General features: G+C 39.4%; 1 protein-coding gene and 1 long non-coding RNA gene across 4 annotated transcripts in view; one reads left to right on the forward strand and one right to left on the reverse strand.

Annotated features, from left to right (window-relative positions):
- MBP (myelin basic protein) overlaps positions 1 to 17,735 on the forward strand; it is a 115,532-nt gene that overhangs the window by 95,481 nt on the left and 2,316 nt on the right. For all 3 annotated transcript variants that reach the window (XM_080581091.1, XM_080581093.1, XM_080581092.1), the window contains exons 4-8: positions 1 to 431; positions 12,995 to 13,099; positions 13,571 to 13,606; positions 14,209 to 14,241; positions 15,230 to 15,355. In XM_080581091.1, the coding sequence (XP_080437217.1) occupies positions 1 to 431; positions 12,995 to 13,099; positions 13,571 to 13,606; positions 14,209 to 14,241; positions 15,230 to 15,355 (731 nt within the window). The remainder of the gene's footprint in view (positions 432 to 12,994; positions 13,100 to 13,570; positions 13,607 to 14,208; positions 14,242 to 15,229; positions 15,356 to 17,735) is intronic.
- LOC308190116 lies at positions 398 to 12,986 on the reverse strand. Its single transcript, XR_013946917.1, has 2 exons — positions 7,712 to 12,986; positions 398 to 4,894 (listed from the first exon to the last, which is right to left on the reverse strand). It is a non-coding gene; the product is annotated as an uncharacterized lncRNA (long non-coding RNA).

Raw genomic sequence — 17,735 nt, forward strand, 5'->3', positions numbered from 1 at the left:
GAGAGGCAGATGTGAACCAGAACAATGGGACCTCCACGAAGAGCCCAGCGGTGACAGACTCCAAAGGCGCAGCAGACCCGAAGAATGCCTGGCCCGAGGCCAACCCAGCTGACACGAGCGGTCGCCCCCACTTGATCCGCCTCTTTTCCCGAGATGCCCCAGGAAGAGAAGACAACACCTTCAAAGATCGGCCCTCCGAGTCAGACGAGCTACAGACCATCCAAGAGGACAGTGCAGCAGCTTCAGAGAATTCGGATTTGATGGCTTCGCAAAAACGCTCCTCGTTCCGGCACGGATCAAAAATGGCCTCTGCAAGCACTACAGACCATGCTCGACATGGATCTCCAAGGCACAGAGACTCGGGTCTACTTGACTCGCTGGGCAGATTCTTTGGAGGTGAAAGACACGTTCCCCGGCGGGGCTCGGGCAAGGTGAGCTCTGAGGAATAGAGAACTGCACAGCTACAACAAAATAAAGTACAATTAAAAAGGAAGGGTGGGACTAAAAAGAAGGTGTAACTGTTATAATGCAAGAGTTGACTTAGCCAGCAAGACAGTACTTGCAGTTGTGTCATTTAATGCTTGGCTTTGATCTGAAAACAACAAAAAAAAGCATAGATCTGGGAAACATGAGGAGCTATTTCTGGGTCATAACAAGGAGTATTAGAAGTCCAGGTGTCTCTAGAAACATTACCGAGAGGAACTTTTATGAACATTTTATGTGGTGCATTCTATGCATTTGTATGCTGTGCTGTTTAGAGAGAGATGGCAGTCTGCTTTTGTGTGTTGTTTTCAAATATTTGCAAAATGGAGCTGGATGAAAGCACTAAATGCAAGACAATGGCTAGATAGTTTGGCACTAATTGTGGGACAGACTTGGAAATAGATGTTGGAAAAAGAACTGTGGCCAGATTCTCAGCCTGCTTGCACAAGGGCATGTTTTAAGGTCAGTTGATAGCATTACAAAATAGCCCAGCTGCTTTATTCTGGTGAGAAGCAAAGACTTGTATTCTAACCATTTCATACTAGGAATTGTGTAACAAAACCATTTATTTGTTCTGAATAGAAAAACAAGGTATTGATTAAAGGATGCTGTATTCTTTCCTATTCTAGGATTAATCTGCATCCTTCGATAAGTTTGCAGATAATGAGTTCACTGCTGTTCGAGTGGCAAAATTTAAGATAGATATCATTTACATAGCAAAGGGTGAAAATAGTCTTGTGTTTGTGTGCTTACACACTACATAAGCATTTGAATGGATCTACTCCTAAATTCTTCATTTTAGCTAAATATATGGTTTGATGTAGTCGCTCAAAGTGTAAGTGTTGCAAAACGTAATGCTCACAGTTGCTGGCTGGCTACACATTTTTTGGTAACCTTTGACAATCTTTGTTGTCTGTTCAACAGTTCTAACCCGAGACACTTGCTAGGACGGGTCAATTCGTGCAGCTTTCCCAAATCAGCCCTCTCGTGGTGTTGCATTGGGGCGTTATACTGCGATTTACAGCGGGTTTGTGATCACTTCCCTACAGAGCTGTGGCAATGTGTAGAGCACTGGATGGAAAATACTCTGGGACCTTGAGACCAGAACTACCAAAGCTTCTCCCACTTGGTCACCAGTGCTGAGCACACTGCCTTTTCTGGTCGTGGTGTTGCTCCCCTTAATGCAGCGGGGACAATAGTGCTTGTGATGATAATGCTTACAACAAGGATTTAGCAACTGACTACAGGGATGTTCGTACAGCAGCTAAAAACTGCCAGAAGCAGTTGCTGTGAGAAGGAAGAAAAGCCACTTTTCTTCATCTCACAGATGTCACAGACTGTTCCCAACACTGCTGTATTCTGCAACCTGGTTGGCTAGCTCAACTCTTGCTGGTTTATTTGTATACTGCATTACTCAATGGAAAATCATATACAACATGCTCTTTATACCAAGGAAACAATACCAAAAAACTTAGATTCTGCATACAGACTATACAGAGGTGTGTACATTCTTGCCTAGCAATAAGACAAACCAACCAAGCCACTTTTTAGTAGCGATGACTGAGAAGTGGCTGCAAGTTGTACAGATTTCTGTACTGTGTCCTTTGGGATGAACGTAGTCACTATGATTCCATTCAGCTCTCTATGATCAATCATGTGCAAGGGGACAGAATAGCACCTGTCTTATCTCTGTTGCTGTTCAGTGAGGCACTTAAATGTCTGTAAAAACAGTACAGGATTAGGGGTGATTGGTTTTGGTTTTTTGAAGAACTACTACATTTAATTTGAGAGTTCTGGCTTACAAATTTCGTCTAGAAGCACAGGGAAGTTTTGTTGTTCTGGCAAAGTCAGTCCCGTTAGCACTGCCTTCCAGTGCCAAAGCACCTCTACCCCCATTTCCCACAATGATAATTGATGCATGAAAACATAGCCTAGGAAGCTACCTTGTGGGAGAGTTTCAATGCTGAAAATGTTGAGAATGTGCCACAAACGATTATTTATTTAGCCTTTGAATCAATGCCTTTTGGTTTCTCGTGTCAAGGAAGGCTTGTGCTGTCATTTATTTATGTGTGTGTATACAGAGGAAGGCGAGGTGGCTAATAGTCTTATCAGTACTTAAAACCTAAATAGCTCTAATTTGCTGAATGTTGTAGTGTGAGTAGTGAGCCATGCCAAAGGTGTTTGTGGAAGAGCTGAACGAGAAAGAAGTCTGGCAGTTTTCCAAACTCTGCTAGGTAAACAGGGCTTTGGTAAATAGGATACCCTGAAAAGCACCTTCAAGGTTGAATTTCAAAGGCTTGACGTAGAAGCATTCCTGGAGCTGCACTGCTTATTTGCTTGCACTCATCGCTGACCAAATTTTGAAGCTTTTTAAAAGCATTTCTGCAGCTGCCTTCCTCACCATCATCCTTTTTCAGCCAACCCCTGTCCCAGTAGGAGCATGTAGCTGAACTACCCACACCAGCAAGCACTGGAATGCAAAGACAACACTTGCTCTTTGTACAAATTTAGGGCTGACATTCAAGCAAAACACATTACAAATTCTTTGTGGAGGCATTTTCATCTTCCAGCCATAGCTGAAAAGTACATAAATGAATAATATTCACTATTGTGTAAGGAAAGGTGGGGTAGGAACAAAGAAGGGACTGTTCTGTGGCCTCCTTTTCTCCCATGGAGCAGGTTCTCCCTTATCATGGAATTCTGAAGTTAAATTAAGAGCCCGTGGGAGTCCCATGGGAGTAAATAGAAATAGAAGCACTGGAATGTACAGAAATACTTTCTCTTCTACAGGGCAGCGAATGCATTTGCCATTGTCCCCTCCACCCCCTGCCCCATCACGATTTTGATAGCAGACTCAATCAAAAGCAGCTTGAATTTTGTACTTCCAAGACTTTTTTTAAGGTAGAATATTCCAAGCAAAGCTATTTTTGCACACAGCTTAATTTTAATTGTATTAAAGAAGATGTTAAAAAGGGTGACAGAAAGAAACTGCAGGGCAGACACTTTAAGAAGCATGCAGCACAACAGCATAACTATAAATTACATCCCTTCCAATCTTTATAGAATATATCTGTAAAGTGTTTGAGCAAGTTTATGTTAAAATGATCAAATCTCCCTTATGCCTCTTAGGTATTAGCCTGTATTCAGCTTCAGTATGTGCTGAGTACTGTCTAGTTTCTTTTATGGGAACAACTGCAACTAAATCAGTTGGTTATGCTTTTGTAATTTTTCTTCATGATTTTTTTTTTCTTACTAAACTCTTAATTATGAAACAAAAACCCTTCTGTCCTGATTTAACAATATTCATTAACATACTAAACTTTACACTGCACTTGGGACAAATGCAACAGACCAAAACATTGTGAATGACAGTAGATAATAGGCCAAAGCCAGACAGTGAAAGATTAAATCCGCTTCTCTTATATTAACTTCAGTTTTCCGTGTAATCTTGTAAAGTTGTCCTGTTGCCTGTATGAAGCCTTGCACCTGTACTTCTTTCCCAAGATACGCGTTTGGGTGCAAGGAATATGGGAGGTAGCCACAGGGATTTCCCTTCCTACAGCCACAAAGTGTCCGGAGTACTTACCCATCTGAGCAGAACCAGGGGGTAGGATCAGCATTTTGGAAACTTCATTTCCAAACCCTACTCCAGAGTTAAGCGGTCTGCGCAATGGCTGTGATGGGGATCTACAAAAAGGGTTTTGGTAAAGCTGCAAAGGGAAGATTTAGGAACCAGGGTTTCAAATAATAACACAGACCTATGTAATCATCCGAATTCCCATACTTCTTTTCTTATTGCACTTGAACTCAACCCACATTTTTTTTCATGCAAGCTTTAATGTATACTACAGCACCGTGAAGACGTTGACAAGTAGTTAAAGCAATGCTAGTTGGACTAGTATATGATGTGCTTTGAGTAAATACTGTGATCTTTTATTTCCAGGTCTTGGTTTTCAGGGAGTGGTATTGCTCATGATACACTGGTTTTGTAAAACCTGCTGTGCAAGCAATATGCTTGTAAAAATTTTTGATATAGTTTATGGTGATTGTAACGATTTTGTTTTAATCTCTTGCTTTATATGTGCTTTGTTTATGTATTCATTAAACTGTTTACATGACAAAACTGGCGTACTAATGATTTAATTTCGTTTAAATACTTTTAATACATTAACAGAAGTCACAACAAACTACTTCATAGTACTTGATGGGGTAATGAGATAATTAAAAGAAACTTCACTGACTTTCGTGGAAAGACACACAGTATACTTGACGAATGAAACTTACCTTTTTTAAGGAGGTGGCTACACTTTCAGTAACTGAAGCTGCTACATCAGGTGTTCTCACGTTCCAGTGATGGGAACTGAATCTGGCTTTTCTTTTTCATAGCAGGTAGTAATGGATGATGCATGACCTAAAAATGAGTCAGTGTGTCAAAACCATCAGTTTCATTAAAGTTCAGTTAATTTGTAAGGTACGCCTCTGAGCACTTTAGAATTGTTTGTTTAAAAAAATAAAATACAGTAACTTGCACAAAACAAGCAAGTATCAACAGGTAAGTACCACGTATCACTTCACAAGGAAAGGTTAAGGAGCCAACATCATATATGACTCATTTTAACATATTTTAACACACGTATATCCCACATACGTTGCACATGCTTAACATTTAACACATTATTTAATGCACTAATCTCTTACATTTTAAGGAAACATTTTAAGCAAATTACTGCTTAAAACTATATACTTTATAAGAGAAATTTGGAAGTCAAACTAGATTAGGTGAGATGCTGAGAGTGAGCACCAATTCTTGGTAAAGTATTAGTGATGTTTTGTGTCCAGACTAATTGCAGGTACAGGCAGAGTTCAGTTACAAGTGGGACAAAGCAGTCAGGGTCCACAGATTTGTTGCAGAATTTGAATGAAAAATCATGATTGGATGGACAGGAAAAACCTATGTACGTAACTGCTTTTAGTATATTATTTTTCCCCTTCAAATTTGGAGAAGTATTTAATTATTTGTGCAGGTTAAAATACTATTAAATCAACTGAAGCATTTTAAAATTACTTGTTTGAGTCATTCTACAGCAAAAGATTTTCCTTTTTTGTTAAATTTCAAACTGTACTTTCCATTTCAGTCTTCACTAGCTTGCTTCTGGGGACTTCTTTCCACCAGTATGACATTACAACGATGTGTTTGAGAAAGAGGTAATAGGCACCCTCAAGAAGACCACCGATAATTTATTTTAGTGTGTGGTGACGGTACGGGCTTGCTGCTACAATTCCCCTGCACCTTAGCATGGCCACCAGAGAGGTGGCAATGGCAGCTATTGTAGGAACCGGCATTATTTATTCTGCAGAAGTTCCTCTGGTTTTCAACTGAAAGGTACCACTGCACAGTTGAGAGTAGTAAGGTCTGGCTTTGGTTTTACTATGATAATACACCCAAGAGTTGTTGGGGTTTTTTTGCGCTTGTTGTTTTAACAAGTGGGAAGGGCAGGGAGGAAACCTGAAACTCACACACGGGTCAAATGAACGTGTTCAAAGTTTAGTATAAGTTTTTTCTCTACCTGATGTTATATTTTGCTTGCTATACTTACTTCTCTACAGCTGAGCTGGATTTATACATTTCTCTAAGTTAAATCCATTACAGTGTTTTTCTTCTATCATATGTTAAGCTTGATTCCTTGTAAATCATGAGCTGTTATCCTTAGCACTTTCCATCCTACAGTGATTAGAGATTTTTTTGTACTTTAGCTATTTTGAGATTACAGAGTAGTAAATGATCAATGATAGAAAACTGAGAAGAAAAAAAAAAAGTTAAAGATTTTTTTTCCTGACCTTGTATTGCACCACCATCATCACGCATCATTAGCACCAAATGCTGGCTTTTGCTTTATGTACTGATGCAAAACATTGTATGTAGTTCCTGAAATGGGGTCTACTTAGGCATGTACAGTTACTCATTTCACTTTAAAGCTACTGGGTTCCGTCACTGAGCTACACCAAATCTTTCACTGCTATTTTTGGATGCTTTTATTGGGCCTTATGTGAAGCAATTAAAAAAGAAAAAATGCCCAAAGCACTCTGAATTTCTGCTGGAGACCCAGAATGATCCTTAGCACCATTTTGCCTTTCATTCATAATGCATTTACTTTTTCATTTCTGACATTTTATACAATTAACATGCCTTGGAGGCTGTAAAAGCTCAGGATTTTAATGATTTCTTTTTTCCCTCCTTTCTCATTTTATAGTGGCTACACCATTGGAAATTTTATCTCTGATAGTATTTGTTTCAAAGAAATAAGCTATTAACCATGCCAGGTCTAATTACTTCATAATAGTCAACTCTCCTTAATATTATATTCTCCCTTTACACTATGCTGATATCAGCAATACTACATGTAACAACCTGCACACAACTTGGGCTTGTCATTTTCTTACCTATAGGCAGAAAAGAAACAGCATTTGGCCAAGCCCTTCAAATGTGAGAACTCTCTTAAGGTGGGGGCGTGGATCTTACTCTTGTGTTAGCAACCTGAGAGCTGAAATGCGTATTTTGAGAAATAATTTTTTTTTACTGCAGCACCATTTTTACCTCAACTCAGGGCTGTAATATTTTTCCCCTCCTGGGGCCGTAACCTTTTTCTTTCCTTTACTTTTTTTTTTTTTTTTTTCTGGTAAGCAGTTATAAAGTGATAGTATATACCTGGTACTTACAGTTTTGTTTTCCGAATAATCAACATCATCATGTTTATTGTACGAGCTTCTTGACGGTATGAAAGTACTGGGCATCAGGCCTTTCAAGGGGTCCCCTTAAAAACAGCAGGGGACAGCACTGAAAATGCACCAGAGACTATGCCCAAGCAGATGAAGAGCCTCTACTGTGAAAAACATTTGAATGACTAATCTAAGCAGAGAAATGCTTCAGAAAAAAAGCAAAGGTACATGAAAGCATTGTTTTTTGATGACAAAAACCTTTAAGTGTCATGACAGTGGAATAAAATAAACATGGAGAGAAAACAAGAAGGTATGACAGGACCGGTCATACCTTAGGACCTATCTTAAAACAGGCCATTATCTTAAAACACCATCAAGATTCCTGTTCTTTATTCTTCCCCAAAAAAATTCCTTACTGTCACCTTCTAATTTGTGAACCACAGTCATCAAAGCACTAAGGAGTAAGAAGGTTCTGGAGAACTGTGTCTTGGGATTACTGACAATCCCTTACCTTTCTTGATGGAGCGTTCCTCGTTGCTTCCTTCTTTGTGCTGTCGCTGCATTACAGTTGGGTTTTTTGTCAGTCATCTCTGGTCTTGCCGCCAGTGCTTTTCATTCCCATCTTTCTGCTACAGCACCTCCTCTTTCTTTTCACCACCTGTTTCAAGGCCAGGAGTCTATTACTGATCTCAACACATGACTGGAAGCGAGACCCTCCTGGACTCTCAGTCCCTCTCTTCCTACTGACCTGCTCTGTCCCTTTGAGCAAGCGGTTTTGTTTCCGTCTTACTTTCTGCTCAAAATTAACAGCACCATCACAAAGACGGATGGCTCATGCTTTCTAAAGTGATTAGAAAAGCCTCCTGAGTTAGATAAGCATTTATAATGTCACCTTTGGATCAGCACATGGGGACGAAGTCCATTCCCATCACCTACAGCAACAGCTCAGTAAGTTGTGAAGAGCCCAGAGGAAACGCCATCAGCTGTGCTCAGACGCCAAGGCCCATGCACAAAACCCCTCTGCATTCTGAGATGAAGCAAATCCCGTATAAAAGCACTCGTCAATTTGCCCATGATTGCTCTACTCAAACTCCATATAATAAATTTCCTCTTTTTAAAAGAAAAAAAGTAGAGACGTTCATTGAAAGGACACATCTCTCCACTCCTATCCGAAGACTGTTTGGAAACAGTCCTAACTACAGAAATTCAAAGCTGCATATCCACTCCCTTGTGCTCAGAGAGACTTTGGATGCAGAGTGCCTTTCAAGTGCTAACACAGAATTAGCTGAGTGGCTTACAAATTGCCTCTTGTTCTTTCACCTTGCTCTTCAGATAAACTAGCGTGAGCTGTTTTCCACCTGTGCTGCTGCAAATTTCTTCATGGGGTTAAGCGTTATTTCCTGTAGGTTGTGGAACAGTTTGGTTTCATACAGCAACTAATAGGTACTTTCTATATCTCTACCAATTTGAAATTTGTAGATTTTGTATCATTTAGTATTCATGCACAGTGATCTTGGTGACAATAACTTTTTTGAAGGCAACCCATTGAAAAACCATGAAACCCACTGAACCCATGAAAAGCATCCATTGTTTTTCATTCCTACTAACGTCAAAAATGCTTACTAGGCTAGGTTACATTTTAAATCAGCTATTTTTACATGTTTTGGATGCATCTCAATTGTTTTGGATCATCAATCATGTTTTGGACGCATCTCAATTTTGCCATTGTATATGTGATGTTCTTTAAGTTTTCATTTCACCTCCTAAAACAGACAACAAAAAATATGTATTAATGATACTGAAAGGACTATGAAGAACTATAAATTCAGCACTCCAGAACCGAAAGCTCTTAATGCTACTGTCACTAAAACATGTTATCAACTGATTGGGAATTATAAGTTTTAAGTCTATCTTTACATGTATATGCAATCCCTACTTATAGGCAATCCTCTTACGGAGAACAAGAGGTCTTAGAGCTTACGACACACATTTAAAAATCCCCCTTAATGAGCTTGAGTTGCAAGATCTAACATACCATGCTTATACCAAACAAAGCCAGAGATGTATTTCATAGTATCACTAAAAAATGTTTGCTTCTGCTTAACCACGTATTTAACACTTACCATCATATCTGAAGGCAAAATCAAGTGGGACATGTACAATACTTAACTGCAAAAGTTTTAAATGAAAGTGAATTTAATCTCTTAACTCCCACCACTCTCAAATTAGATGAATAGATCACAAAACAGGATTATCAAACCCAATGTACAAATTTTCAGAACAAAAGGCTCCCACACTCCATTTATCAAAAATCCCAAGACCCCTCCCTCTAATCTCTGCAGAGTACAGGCAATAACATCCCTTAGCAATTATAAAGTGCCATGGAAAATACCAAGAGAATTGGTTAGGTCTACTGTATCAGAACACTGAAGAGCACATCTCAGGTGTATTCACTGCAATTAGAAATGGAATAATCTTGCACAACAGCCGAAATGGAGCCCAAGCAGAATTACATACAGGTTCTTCCCAGTGCATCACCAGAAAGAGTTGCAAAGCATTTCAATATTGAATCACTTGGTGACAGAATAACTGTGGGCATTTGGCATTTAAGCGTTGACTATTTACCTTATTAATCCTTAAACTGTTAATTTCACAATGAAGTTGCAGACTGTGCCCATGTCCTCAGATCTCCCAGATACAGTCTAAGTATCCAATACTGGCAAATACCGTAAAATAATTAAGATTATTCAGATTAAGGGATCTTTCCTCTATGGCTTTTTGGGGCATATATAGCCAAGTTGACTTAGCTGTCAAACAAAAGTGAACTGGGGGCATCAGAAAGATGTGTTCTCCTCTGTCCTGTATGTTTTGTGGAAAGCATGACCGCTTGCTGTTCACCACAAACCATTCAGTTGCCCCAGAAATTACACTGGCACAGATGAACCTCTGCAGCTGTGGGGCACTGCTAGGTAAGCTAAAAGGTGTTTGCGCTGCTTTATCCCTATTAGGTTTTAATGCTTTGGTGTTTTCTTTTCTATTTATATATCTATTTATTTTGCCAAGCTCTTAAAACACGTTTAAAGACAATTGGTGGTCTCCTGAATATATTAATGAAACAACCAATGACACAGTTAGCTCATTCAAAAAAAGTCCAGTTACGAAACAAAACCTCAGTAGCCTAACCTAGAACAATAAACCAGATCTGTCTTCTCTTTCATTCAGCAAAATATTGCATGAATCCATTCAAATTTAACTTCTAACACTTATTGATATCAGTTATTACTTTTCTGAGGGAAATGGTTTTTGTAACTTATGTATATGAGCAATTAAAAATAAAAAGGATTTTCCCCTCTCCCCCTTAGGACTCCAAAAGCTGAAAGAACACACTACAAGTGGAAGAGCAAGTCCAACTGCTCATAAATCAAAAGGAAACATATAATCACATGCCACAAACTTAGAATATTGAAAATTCTGCCCACAGGTGAAATCTGCTGATCACATGAATGAAAAGCACATTATTTGTAACATGGGGAAACACCGTCCTAAATTCATACAGAACCATCCTTAATGTTTTCAGACTTGCTGCTGCCTGATAGCAATCCATACAACACTTGCTACCGCCTGGTGGCAATCCACAGCCCACAGGAGAATTGCAGGCTACTTCCATTCAAAAACTAATTTAATTTTGTTCCACTTCATGTACTGTTGGAGTTTCATGGATAGACAGCAACCTGCTGCTAGGACAGGAATTGCCACCTGCAACACTGCCGAAGGAGAAGTGCACCAGAACACGGATCAGGGCATTTATCATAAAGACAATGCAAACAACCGGTTTCAGAGGCAAAGCAATGTTTTCTTTAAACATAGATTTAAAAGGCAAAACATGGCAGAAGTATCTTGGTCCTAAACATGCACACATGTTGATACCTTACTGGCTCCCTCTTCCTTATCATAGCAACTTGGGATATTTTGGCAGCGTTGGGACTAGCTGCAAAATGGCAAGTGCTGCAGAAGCACAGACAGGACTGCCTGCCTGGCACCATGGAAATCCCAGAGACCCAGTAAAGTTCAGAAATTCCTGCCTTTTAAACAGTAAATCTCTAGATATCATCAGCATGCAAAAAAAAAAAAAATGCTGATAAATACCAGCTGAACTTCTCTGCATCTGCTTGTTTTTGTCCTAAGGAAATGAATCTCCTAAACAATCTGACATTCATTTCTCCTAAGAAACACACAACTTAAAAGGCACCGCTCATGGATACTTCTGACTCTCATTTCAGAGGACCCAACATAGGATAAAGACATTTCATTCACATAGAGTCACAAGATCTGAATCCACTCATTTAAAAATAGATCTTCCATTCAGTAGCTTTGAGCAGTAACATTAGGTAGCTCTGTGGGACCTTTTATCCACGGATCTAAGCACATGGAAATAAATCTCTGCCTCAAGCTACTACTGCTGAGAACTGGCTACACAGGCAGGGCAGGGTCGCTCTGAAAGCTGCTGATGTCACTAGGCAATCAAAGTCCAAAAACATCCTTAGACCTTTGAAAATCTGTTCTACAGCTGCTAACTTATTTCTCAAAATTCACCAAACCGTTCACGGGTTAGGAGTCCTGCTCCAACAATAAGACTAAGTTTTTTCGTTGGCAAATTGATCTATATGTTTTTCCTATACGTGGTGAAAATAAAGTGTATTTTAAATAACTACTCATATTATTCTATAGTCAAATGCCTATTCAGTTTGGACAACTAAGTGCTTATGTGAGTGGTTGTCTCACTACATATTTATATTTCATATTTAGAAGCCAAAGAAATATTTTATTATCCACCTGATGCTTATAGTGTCATTGTATTTGCATAGAATTCATTATAGTGAGGGAACCATTGCTGCACTAACGTTATTTTAATTCTCTCCTACCTTCTCTGCTCCCTACTGCATACGCTTAGGAACTCTTGTGCTCAACGTGAGGCACTGCACCTCTACATTTACACTGATGGACAGACAGTCATCGTTTGGGACAGACACTTGTAACAGTTTTTTTAAACTTAGTCATACTGCATCCATTTAACAATACGATCAATAACATTTTTTTTTTAACGCTATTTTCACCACAACAGCTGCATCATGCTCTAAGCACCTCTTAAGGCAGTCATTCTTCACAATATTATTTGTGTCCTTATGCCTTCACTTAGTGGACTTTTCCGTATTGCTACAGGAATGGAAAATGGAAAGTATTGCCACTCTCATTTAATTCCTTCATTCTAAAAAAGGTTGCTCTTGCAGTTCACCAGTGCTATGTAGTCGCTGAAAACTGAGAAAATGAGATCCAGCCCACTCCTGCTCTCGCAAGTGATCCAGCATCACCTTTCCTCAGGTTTCATTTCTAAAATTACATTACATGATCTTACTTAGAAGGAAGAAATTTTTTAAAGTTTCTGCTATCAGAATTGTCCCATAACAGACTTAGTTCCACACTGGGCTGTAATGTTAAAAACACGTACACCTATATCTATATATATGCATATACATACACCTATATATACACATGTATAACGTATATATACATACACGCATGTATGTACAGTGCATTTGCCATTGCATTAAAGAGTTGTTCCTTCGCAGCACTGACAAGTTTAGATCGCAGTCCCTGCAGACTGCTGAGGCATTGTCCTCCTTTGTTCTCTCCTGGTAAAAAAAAAAAAAAAAAAAAAAAAGAGTCTTCCCTTCACACGCTTCCAGCTGCCCTTCCCTCCTCGCTGACTTGGCGCTATGCCTATTCTGCTTTGCAGGATATACACGCAGCCAGGGCCAGCCACGTAGGGTCCATCCCCCAGAGATCTCAGCACGGCCGGCCTGGTGATGACAACCCCGTAGTCCACTTCTTCAAGAACATTGTAAGTCTCACCTCTTCTTGTTACCTACTAGAATGAGAGATTTTCTTCGCGATCCGTCAGTAACCAAATAACCCACAATCGTTAGCCTCTGTGTGGAAACTCATGAGTTGTTCCGTGCTTTTCAGCTAACCATGCAATCTGATACGAATATAATTTTACCTGGAAATGCAAACACCACTGAAATGCTACAAAAAAAGTGGGTGAGCCCCCGATTAGCACAGTCAAATTTTGACAACAGTGATTACAGTTATACAACTTCACCATTTACAAGGTTTGTGCTGGTGTCTTTGGCAGGGGGTGTGTTTAGACATGCCTTTTGTTTAAAAACAGCTATGGCAATAAAGAGTACAACAAAATTAAACAAGAACTAATACTAGGGTCTAATAGCTCAGATAATATGCAAAAGGCTTGATGGTTACCTACACTTACTGTTGCCTTGGTTTTATAATTCTGTTTTGTGTTGGTTTTTAGGTCTCACCCCGTACCCCTCCTCCAATGCAAGCAAAGGTGAGTGTTTGCAGGGCCACGTGCAACACCAGAGATTTTCTGTAGGCTCGTTTATGCCAATTCAGCTGTTGGCCTCATTAATTTTCTCTATCTGTATTAAATTATAATCAGAAGCTATCTTTGGGTATATCTCAAGCAAGGGACTAAGACTGAAAAGCCATGGTTCTCTTCCTCATGCGCTGGCTGATTTGCTGCACGGCACTGAGCCAAGTGCAGTCCCACACGAGGATCTTTGCAGCCCAATTCTGTTGGGATTTCATCGTGTAATATACAATATACCCAACAGTGGGTAATGCTTTCAGACAAGCCTCCCCCGCCAGGAACTGTCCCTACATCTACTCAGCTCCAATGGCTCCTGAAGTAGCCGGCCCTGACAAACCATGGCTTGTGAAGGAAGCTCCTGTAATTTTGATTGAGAACTTTGCCTTCTTCATCTTTATGTCATGCCGGTACATAGACTGCTGATTTCAACCGATGCTTTGTTATCCGGCCAGTATTTCGTTATCTTTACTGCATTTCCATCACCATCTGTGCATCACACATGCAGATGTTATGTTCCACAGTGATCAACATGCCGTTGTTTCTGTTTCTTACATGTACAGGGAAGAGGATTATCCCTCACCAGATTTAGCTGGGTAGGTGATGAACGCGCTTGCAGTAAAAGCCATTTTATTTACCAGGCCAAAGCATATCTTGCTCCGCTGCCTCAAGCTGCTGCAGCAACGTGATAATTTTGTTTTGTCTCAATTTTGCTATTTTGCTTTTCCTGTTCCACTTTCCTCCCTCCTCCCACAGCACTTTAAGACGGTAACCATGCCGCTTGCTCTTATCCCAACAACTTGACAGCCTTGCAGCGATAACTTACTTCTTTTGCTTTAGCACAACGGGAGCAAAACCCACTGCATGGCAAAGCTCTCCTCCTTTAAAGATTCCCGGACGACTCATCTGCTGCATTTCTCTTTTCATGGGAATGACAAAAATAGGAGGGTGGGGCTGGGACAACATGGGAAGCTGCCCCATGGTTCCAGCTGTTCTTACACAGCAAACCCTGCAAAACTAACACTGCCACTAATTCAAGTATTTTGTCTTACCTTTCCTCACAACCCCTTTCAGTAAGGAGAGACCTGCCTGAACTGTTATTAGACAAGTTCTTCCTACAGTCATCACAGCTAATTCAATTCTACTTCTCCACCACAGGTTTGGTTTTGTTAGGAGAGGAACACGTACATTTTAAGATGAAAAACATTAAAGCCTTCATGCTGTTAACCATTTCTTTCGCCATCAGTAGACCACCAGTTTACTTGATGCGTTAGCCATCCCAGATCTTGTAAAACTTCAAACTTTTTCAGTTTTGCCATGCAGGTTAACATCCTGAGCATCCATTTTTGATTATTAATTCTTCTTTTACAGATTGGTGCTTCCCTCAGATTTAAGTATATTCCGATAATCTCCTAATATTTTCCTTCATCCTGGCTTACTACTTAAAAGGTTATTTTATTCCAACACGTTTATGGCTATCGTTCAAGTATTGCATTTCAGCGATGACAAAGAAAGATTACAATGTGAATATACGCTAATTTGTATATGTTAATTTGCAACATACATGAAAATCTTTCTTTGCAGGGAGGTGAAGGACACAAGCCAGGATACGGAGGAAGCGGAAAATTCTATGAGCATAAATCTGCTCACAAGGGACATAAGGGATCCTATCATGAGGGCCAGGGCACTCTTTCCAAAATCTTTAAACTGGTAAAGTACAATTGAATTTACTATAAGTATGAAAAATTGAGTCCAGGAAAAAGAGAAGCCAGTCCTCTCCAGAACCTGTCATATTTGAAACTGCCACATTTCCTTAAAGCTTCTGAAGGAGCTAGGTATTCATGGACAAAACAGAAGGTTATCTCATAGCCTAGTAAATACTTATAGGATTTACTAGAAACAGTAAAATACATTCCCAGTTACAACCAGGAAAGAAGGTAAGTCCACAAAGCCACACAGAGAGCTGCACCAGAATCCATTATTAAGGAACTCAAAACTGATCCGGAACTCAGGAGGTGAATAAGGTGACAATTTCTCAGCAGCAGCAGGCTTTATTTAAAGTAGTGAAAACAAAAGCCCACTGATACGCTGCAGAATGCAGTCTAGGTCATAGTTTCACAAATACTTGGTACAGATGCAGTAATAACTTGGGCAGTCCTTGCTTGTTCCCACCCCAGGTGTGAGAGCTCCTACGGTGTTGGCACAAGGACTTGTAAAACCACATAGGCAAATTAGAAAACCGTCATATTAAAAATAAACATTTCATCAAGATCATCTTTAATCTGGCCAATTCATTACTTTGAGACACCACACAGCACCCTCCAGTGCTAATAAATGAAAACAGAGCAGGATAAAAGTCAGGCGTGAGGATTTACATGAGCTGATCAGGCTACCAATAGAAATAGCAATTGAATTGCAGTTTAAATTAGAAAAAGAAATAAATAAACATATATATATATATATGCAAGGAAGATAAATGGAGAAAAGCCTAATCCTAGATGTATCATTAAAACAAGTTAGAGGCCTCAAATCAACTTATTAATTTGGATACTTAACATATGCAAAAAGAAATACATTTTTCACAAAACATCCAATTCAGCTTTGGAACTTACCATCGCAGACGTGGATGCCAGCAGTATGCAATATATAACTTAAAAACACAGGGAAAAGAATTAAAAAATAAATACATAGATTATTAAGATTACAATATCCAAAAGTCACTAAATTTCATTATTTCTAGATGTTGGAAGCCCCACTGGAACAATCAACACTGCACATTTGCTCATCCCTCTAAACTTTTCCTAGCGAGCTGCTGATATTCGTACATGATACTGTCATGTCTCTTTGGTCTGGCATAGCATGTCTGTCTGTCAGAAATTCTCAAATAAATTTGTCTTATAAAATCACCTCATAAATAGGTAAACAAGATGTTAGGCTTCAGGTAAATCTATTTTGTTTTTTTTTCTTGACAGCAAAGACATCTGAAAATGTCATATATTTCAGTTTTTCAAATCGAATCATTAGAAATATAAGTGAAAAGTGAAATACTTCAATTATCCTCGAATGTACACTTACAAATCAAGCTGAGTAGGTACTTCAAACAGAATGAAGTTGTTTAGCTGTTTCTGTAGCTTACATTCCCAATTCCCAAAACAGAGAGATACCAATCCATTACTTACTTTAAAACAAACAAACAAAAAACAGCAAACCCACAAACAGTTAAGCCTTATTCTCACCTGTGTAAATCTCCAAAAAAAAATATTCTTACTGTTTAAGTGTCTATCTGGTGCAAGTCTAGAGCATGGTAGCATGGTAGCCCAGGTTTCTTTTTACATTCTATGTTAGGTAAGACACATGAAAAACACATCATATCCAGTGCTTTAACCAAGACTGTGTTTTTCCTCAGAGGTAGTAAAGCACTCACTTGTAATGAATCATAATACACTAATCTCACGTGAAGAACACTATCAGCAGTAATCTTAACTTCAAGATAGAGGATCCAAGTCACCATCAGCAGAGCTGATCATCTCAAACTCCTACTCTCCAACCGAGTGCATTACAAAACCTTCACCTGTAGTAAAATATACATTACATGGCTTTTACATGGCTTAGGGCATGTCTCACTGTAAAGCTGTTTTTCAAACACATGCAGCATCAAGTGAGAGCTGGAAAACTTCAAGGAGGTAGTACGAATTCTTCTGTTGCAGTTTGATAGGAAAAGATACCCAATCAGCCTAATCTTATACTGAAATAAATGACTTAAAGAAGAAAGAAATGCCAAACCTTCTAGCTTCGATCATCTTTACCATAAAACTGCTACAGGGCTTTTTTAAAATTTATTAATTGTCACGAATATACTCAAAGACTGAGAGTTACCACAGAATGGTTTGGGTTGGAAGGGACCTTTAAGACCACCCAGTTCCAGCCCTCTGCCATGGGCAGGGACACCTCCCACTAAATCAGGTCACCCAAAGCTCCATCCAGCCTGGCCTTGAACACTTCCAGGGATGGGGCACCACAGCTTCTCTGAGCAAATCTTTTTTTCCTATTTTGATGCTTTCTTATTTGTAAGAGTAGGTCAGGTTTCAGC

Source organism: Anser brachyrhynchus (genome assembly GCF_964034855.1).
Source record: "Anser brachyrhynchus genome assembly, chromosome: 2".
NCBI lineage: Eukaryota > Metazoa > Chordata > Aves > Anseriformes > Anatidae > Anser > Anser brachyrhynchus.